This window comes from Peromyscus eremicus, chromosome 20 (assembly GCF_949786415.1).
Source record: "Peromyscus eremicus chromosome 20, PerEre_H2_v1, whole genome shotgun sequence".
Lineage (NCBI taxonomy): Eukaryota > Metazoa > Chordata > Mammalia > Rodentia > Cricetidae > Peromyscus > Peromyscus eremicus.
The window spans coordinates 3,613,031-3,619,030 of record NC_081436.1 but is presented as its reverse complement, the minus strand read 5'-3'; the positions used below and the strand labels follow the sequence as shown (position 1 = coordinate 3,619,030).

The 6,000-nt window shown below is 45.9% G+C and overlaps 1 protein-coding gene across 1 annotated transcript; it reads right to left on the bottom strand.

The window, feature by feature from the left end:
* Window positions 1-233: 233 nt before the first annotated feature.
* Window positions 234-902, bottom strand: LOC131896956 (high mobility group protein B1-like). Its single transcript, XM_059247803.1, has one exon. The coding sequence runs from the start codon at window positions 864-866 to the stop codon at window positions 234-236; it is 633 nt and encodes a 210-aa protein (XP_059103786.1). The 5' UTR covers window positions 867-902.
* Between the last annotated feature and the right edge of the window lie 5,098 nt (window positions 903-6,000).

The following is a 6,000-nucleotide window of genomic DNA, read 5'->3' as shown; positions in this document are numbered from 1 at the left end:
CATCAGCTGCCAGACAGCACAATAATCCAAGTCTGAGAATAAAAATGATACCTTAGAAAGTTTATCACACTTGGAAATACAGAATATAATACACAATTTCTGTATTTTCTAGGCTCCCCAAAAGTTTAAGTTTTTTTTTTAATATTTCATTTTTTTTTCTTTAAAAGGAGTGAGTTGTGTACAGGAGGGTTAAACGCTTTATAGACAAGAAAAAAAACTGCACTAGAACCAACTTATTCATCATCATCATCTTCATCTTTGTCTTCCTCTTCTTCTTCCTCTTCCTCATCCTCTTCATCCTCATCTTCCTCTTCCTTCTTTTTCTTGCTCTTTTCAGCCTTGACGACACCCTTCTTTGCCGCATCGGGTTTTCCTTTAGCTCTGTAGGCAGCGATATCCTTCTCGTACTTCTTCAGCTTGGCAGCCTTCTTCTCATAGGGCTGCTTGTCGTCCACAGCGGGGCTGTTCCACATCTCCCTCAGCTTCTTTGCAACGTCCCCGATGGACAAGCCGGGGTGCTTTTCTTTGATTTTGGAGCAATACTCAGAACAGAACAAGAAGAAGGCCGAAGGAGGCCTCTTGGGTGCATTGGGGTCCTTGAAGTTCTTTTTGGTCTTCCCTTTGGGGGGGATGTAGGTTTTCATTTCTCTCTCATAACAAGCCTTGTCAGCCTTTGCCATGTCTTCAAATTTCCCCTTTTCTTTAGCAGACATGGTCTTCCACCTTTCTGAGCACTTCTTTGAGAACTCTGAGGAGTTGACAGAAGCATCCGGGTGCTTCTTCTTGTGTTCCTCCTGGCAAGTTTGCACAAAGAATGTGTGTGAGGACATTTTGCCTCTTGGCTTCTTAGGATCTCCTTTGCCCATGTTTAGTTGATTTTCCCCCACGACACACTCTTTCGTATGTACCTATGAACATATTTTAGACTATATGGGATCCCCAAATCATCAAAGTCACAATTTTGAATTACTTTACATGTAAGGCTAGTACACAAAGATTCAGCAATCATCTGTCTCCTCCCAGTATACATGTGTGTTTATCAGAACCTCTGTGACTCTTTAACACTTACTTAAAACAAACTAGATACTGCTCCTAAAAAATATTCCAATGAAGACTAAAATAAAGCTTTCACTTCTCTCTCTCAAAACAAAACAAAACAAAATAGGTTTCAACCTGCTCTCACAGCCATTACAGTACATTGAGCTCCATATTACCAGCGCTGGGGCAAGCAAGAGCTGGACAGGCACTGGGCTACTCTGTGCCTCACAGAGGAAAATCAAGTTTTTAACCCCTTTAAAAGTGTAAGGGTGGCCGGGCAGTGGTGGCGCACTCCTTTAATCCAAGCACTCGGGAGGCAGAGGCAGAGGCAGGCGGATCTCTGTGAGTTTGAGGCCAGCCTGGGCTACCAAGTGAGTCCCAGGAAAGGCGCAAAGCTACACAGAGAAACCCTGTCTTGAAAAACCAAAAAAAAAAAAAAAAAAAGAAGAAGAATGAAATGCAATGTGACCCTCTAAATGTAACTCATATATTGTCTAGAGATTTCTGTTGGGAATATATATATATATATATGTGTGTGTGTGTGTGTAGAGACAAACAAGAGATTTCAAGATGCAGTAATAAAGAAAGTTACCATCAGAATACATGTATTCCTTTCCTACCCCTCAGATAGAACAAGTTTAGTTCTCCCTGACATTGTGGATTTTTTTTTTTTTGTGATAACTTTCCTTGTCTTCCTTGTGGGGCACCAGTGGCCTCAGGGCAGCTAGCAAAGCATGGGCTTGGAGCATAGCCTTCTTTTGCAAGCAAGCCTGTCGGGAAGACTCAGCTGCCTCCTCTTGGGTGTTAAAAACCTTTAAAGCCATTTCACCAATTTCCATATGAGTGTTTGTGGACCCTCCTTTTTAATTTCTTTCTAATATCTGGTGCTGACTGAGAAATTAAATGGATGGTCAGGACTTGTGACTCCTGGTGGGGAGGCTGGGTCAAGACAAGTATATTGAACCATGTTCTCTTGTAATGGATTTAGATAAATAACTGGATTTTCATCTACTCACTGCATAATCTCTCGGAGCTTACCAAAATTAACAGCTTTGTCTGAGACTATTTCCACACCCTGAAGGAGGCAGCTCATCGTGATGTCACTCTGCTGGTGGCCATTCAGACCTGGTTGGTAGTCCCAGTAGGGCTCTGTAGCTGGCACCACCATATCACCCACAGGGACCATATTTTCCACTAGATGGGGTTGGTCTGCATACTATCTCTCACTGCTGCCTGAACCTGACCTTGCTCCTCAGGCGTGAGGATGGAGGCCTGGATGACTTAGAGGTCATGCCAGGTCATATCACAGGCTTGGGAAAGATAATGAAACTCCTTGATATAAACAGGGTTAGCAGAGAAGCAAACCAACAGCTTCTCTATCTGTGAGAGGTCCTTAAGGAGAAGGGGACGTGGACTCAAACAATTCTGTCAGTTCCAGCCATCCCTTGGAGGAGGCAGAACAGGGCAGGAGTCTGCTGAGACTGGGTATGTGAAGATACTGGAGAGGATTCAGGGGAGTTAGGCCAGTGTGTGGATGGGGACCAAGGTATAGATTGTGGCATGGAAGGATAGGGAGGTGCAGTGGGAGTGGTTTGTTGAAACCCCCTCAGGTGCTTACCCTGAGATTTCTCCCAGAGTCCTCGGGAAGATACTATGAGCAGCGGGGGTACTGATCTGAGGGATATCAAATGAATCTACTTACGTGAAACTCTTTAGTCCATTCACTTTATTCTTCTAAGACAAAACTCTATCTACACAGCTTCAATTCTGTTCTCATACTTAGTTCCTCTCTGTCCCTTCTCCTCCTGTTCTCTCATAGTTTTAAGTGTTAGGATTCTGCACCACTCCAGCTACATGACTGCACATTCGCAGTTTGGGGTCTTGCGTCTTACATCATCAGTGTGCGCTGACAACTTTGTATGTGCCTTAAAAGCCAGACGCAGACCCCACACTCTCTCTGCTCTCTGTTCTCTCTCTGCTCTGCTCTGCTCCTACCTCCCCTGCCTCACCATCCCTCTCTCTCTCTAGGCCTGGCTGTCCTCTTTCCCCTACTAGAGTCCAGGGATCATCAAGTAAGAAACTGTGATAGCTAAAAGCTCCAAAAACCAGCTTAAATCCATCCGGACAGGGTGGATCTACTTCAAGCTTCTTCTGTCTCACCATCATCCTGTCAGACACAGAAGTGGCCAGAGTGCCAAGCCAAGAGGGATGGATGGCTCCAGGGCAGCAGGACAGCCCACCATCCCAGGATGCCTGTCTACTTTGGAAGGCCCCCTTCCCTACATACCCCAAGAGCCAACTGATGCCCACCAAGTCAGCTGGAAGCAGTTTTTCTGGGAGAAAACACGCCTCTATTTCTATTCACTCAGTTTATTATTATTATTATTATTATTATTATTATTATTATTACTTGGTTTTGCGCTGGCAACTACGTATGTGTGGCGTGGTCACACAATCTGTGCCTTAAAAGCTGGATGCAGACCCCACACTCCTTCTGCTCTCTGCTCCCTGCTCTGTTCTGCTCCCTCTTCCCACAACCATCTTTCTGTCTCTCCAGGCCTGGCTCCCCTCTCTCCCCTGCTTTCCCTCTTAATAAAGCTCTGGAAACTAACACTGAGTTCTGTCGTGACTGTGACCTTTCCACGCGGTAACCAGCACCACAACCAGTGCCGCGTGCCACAACCAGCCCCGTTTATCACCCTTTCATTGGTACTGTGACTCGGATAGGAAATTCCGCTCACTCTGTGTCCAGGGTTGATCGTTGTTGGAAACCTATATTGAGGACCTGCAACTGCCCGATCTGCTTTTTCATTTGCCCAGCCTCTGGACCCGCACACCACACCTACCAAACAGATTGGTAAGTTTTTCCCCTTTCTGACCCCCGCCGTTTCCTGTGACTGCAGCCTGAACTATATTCTTTGCGCTGGACCCCTGGGGGGTCCTCGGCTGTGTACCACGACACATTCAACCTTGAAAAAGTATTGGATGCTGTCTGGCCCCCTTGGGGGGGGGTCTTCCATTACTTACATCCCAGCCCTTACCCTTATCGTGATGACGGTCGGGTAATTTGTGCTGTTAATGCCTGTCCACAGACTGCCTATTTTCAAGGATGCTTGAAATAGGAGCCTGGGATCCCATTTGTTATTTTAATTGTTTATTTTTTTCATTCGGTACTGCAGCCATGGGACACAGAGGCGGATACCAGTAAATTTGGGTTTTTTTTTTTTTTTTTTTTTTTTTTTTTGGTTTTTCGAGACAGAGTTTCTCTGTGTAGCCCTGGCTGTCCTGGACTAGCTCTGTAGACCAGGCTGGCCTCAAACTCACAGAGATCCACCTGCCTCTGCCTCCCGAGCGCTGGGATTACAGGCGTGCACCGCCGCCACCACCACCCGAGTAAATTTGGCTGTTTTAACCTTGATATTTCACGGGAATTATCTAACTTCTGCCAGTGAATGGACAAATGAAAAAGTGTGCTGGCGACTATGTTCACACCTTAAAAGCTGGATGCAGACCCCACCCTCTCTCTCTGTTCTCTGCTCTCTTTCTGCTCTGCTCTGCTTCCTCCTCCCCACCATCATCTTTCTCTATTTCCAGGCCTGGCTCTCTTCTTTCCCTTCCCCCTTTTGCCTCCTGATAAAGCTCTGGAAACTAACACTGGGTTCTGTCGTGACTGTGACCTTTCCATGTGGTAACCAGCACCACAACCAGTGCCGCGCGCCACAAACAGCGCTGTTTGTCATCCTTTCACTAAGTTCTTTCCATCTCGTTCTCCTCTTCATCTTCATTCTTTTTTTTTTTTTTTTTTTTTTTTTTTTTTTTTTTTTTTTTTTGGTTTTCGAGACAGGGTTTCTCTGTGTAGCTTTGCGCCTTTCCTGGAACTCACTTGGTAGCCCAGGCTGGCCTCGAACTCACAGAGATCCGCCTGGCTCTGCCTCCCGAGTGCTGGGATTAAAGGCGTGCGCCACCACCGCCCGGCTTCATCTTCATTCTTATCTCCACCTTCGTTCCTTCCTCTCCTCTCCCTGTGACCCATCTCAACACATGTACAATAATCAGCAATAGGATGCAGGGTAAGCCTGCCCAGTAGGTAGGTGAGCTGCATCATACCTGCATCATAGCTTAAATGCACCTGGTAAGAAAAAAGCCCGCCGGGCGGTGGTGGCGCACTCCTTTAATCCCAGTACTTGGGAGGCAGAGCCAGGCAGATCTCTGTGAGTTCGAGGCCAGCCTGGTCTCCAAAGCGAGTTCCAGGAAAGGCGCAAAGCTACACAGAGAAACCCTGTCTCAAAAAACCAAAAAAAAAAAAAAAAAAAAAAAGAAAGAAAGAAAGGAAAAAAAAAGCCCTTTTGTTCTGAGCTAATTGTTGGAGGGGAACTCTGGGGGTGCCGTTTGGGCTGAGGAAGAAAGGAGAGTCTGAGCTTAATTTGCACAAGAAAGAAAGCTATGTATTTAACATCCATCTGGTCTAGGCAGTATCTCCGTATGGATATTTACCTTAATTCAGGAGACTAGTAGGTGGTCTGGAATGCTTATTTTGTCTGCTGTTTGTCTTTGGATGTTTGAGAGGTAACTCAGATAAAATACACTGACAGAAGTTCTTAGAAGAAGAATTAATTAATTGGGTAAGTTACCATAGCACGCACAAATATCATTGCAGGAACTGGCTAATACACATTTAAAAGCTAATATCACCAAGACTACTTGACGCTTGGCTTTTTTCCTCTGGAAGAGCCCTGCTTCTTCCAGGTATTAGCCTTTGCTATAGTCAGCTGAATTCCTGCTTCATATTTTTGTGGCCCGCAGCAGTGGGAGGGAGGGGAAGAGAGGAAGGTGGGTAAGGAGGAGGATGTTGATCCTAGATCTTTGTCCTGGAGGGGAAATAAGGGGGGAAGGGTGTATAAATGGGGAAGGGTGTATGGGGGAAGGGTGTATAAGAGGGGAAGGATGTATCAGGTGAGGAAT

What these genes read in the sequence shown, in the direction of transcription:
- LOC131896956 (XM_059247803.1), bottom strand. Translation starts at nt 866, where the DNA reads ATGGGCAAAGGAGATCCTAAGAAGCCAAGAGGCAAAATGTCCTCACAC.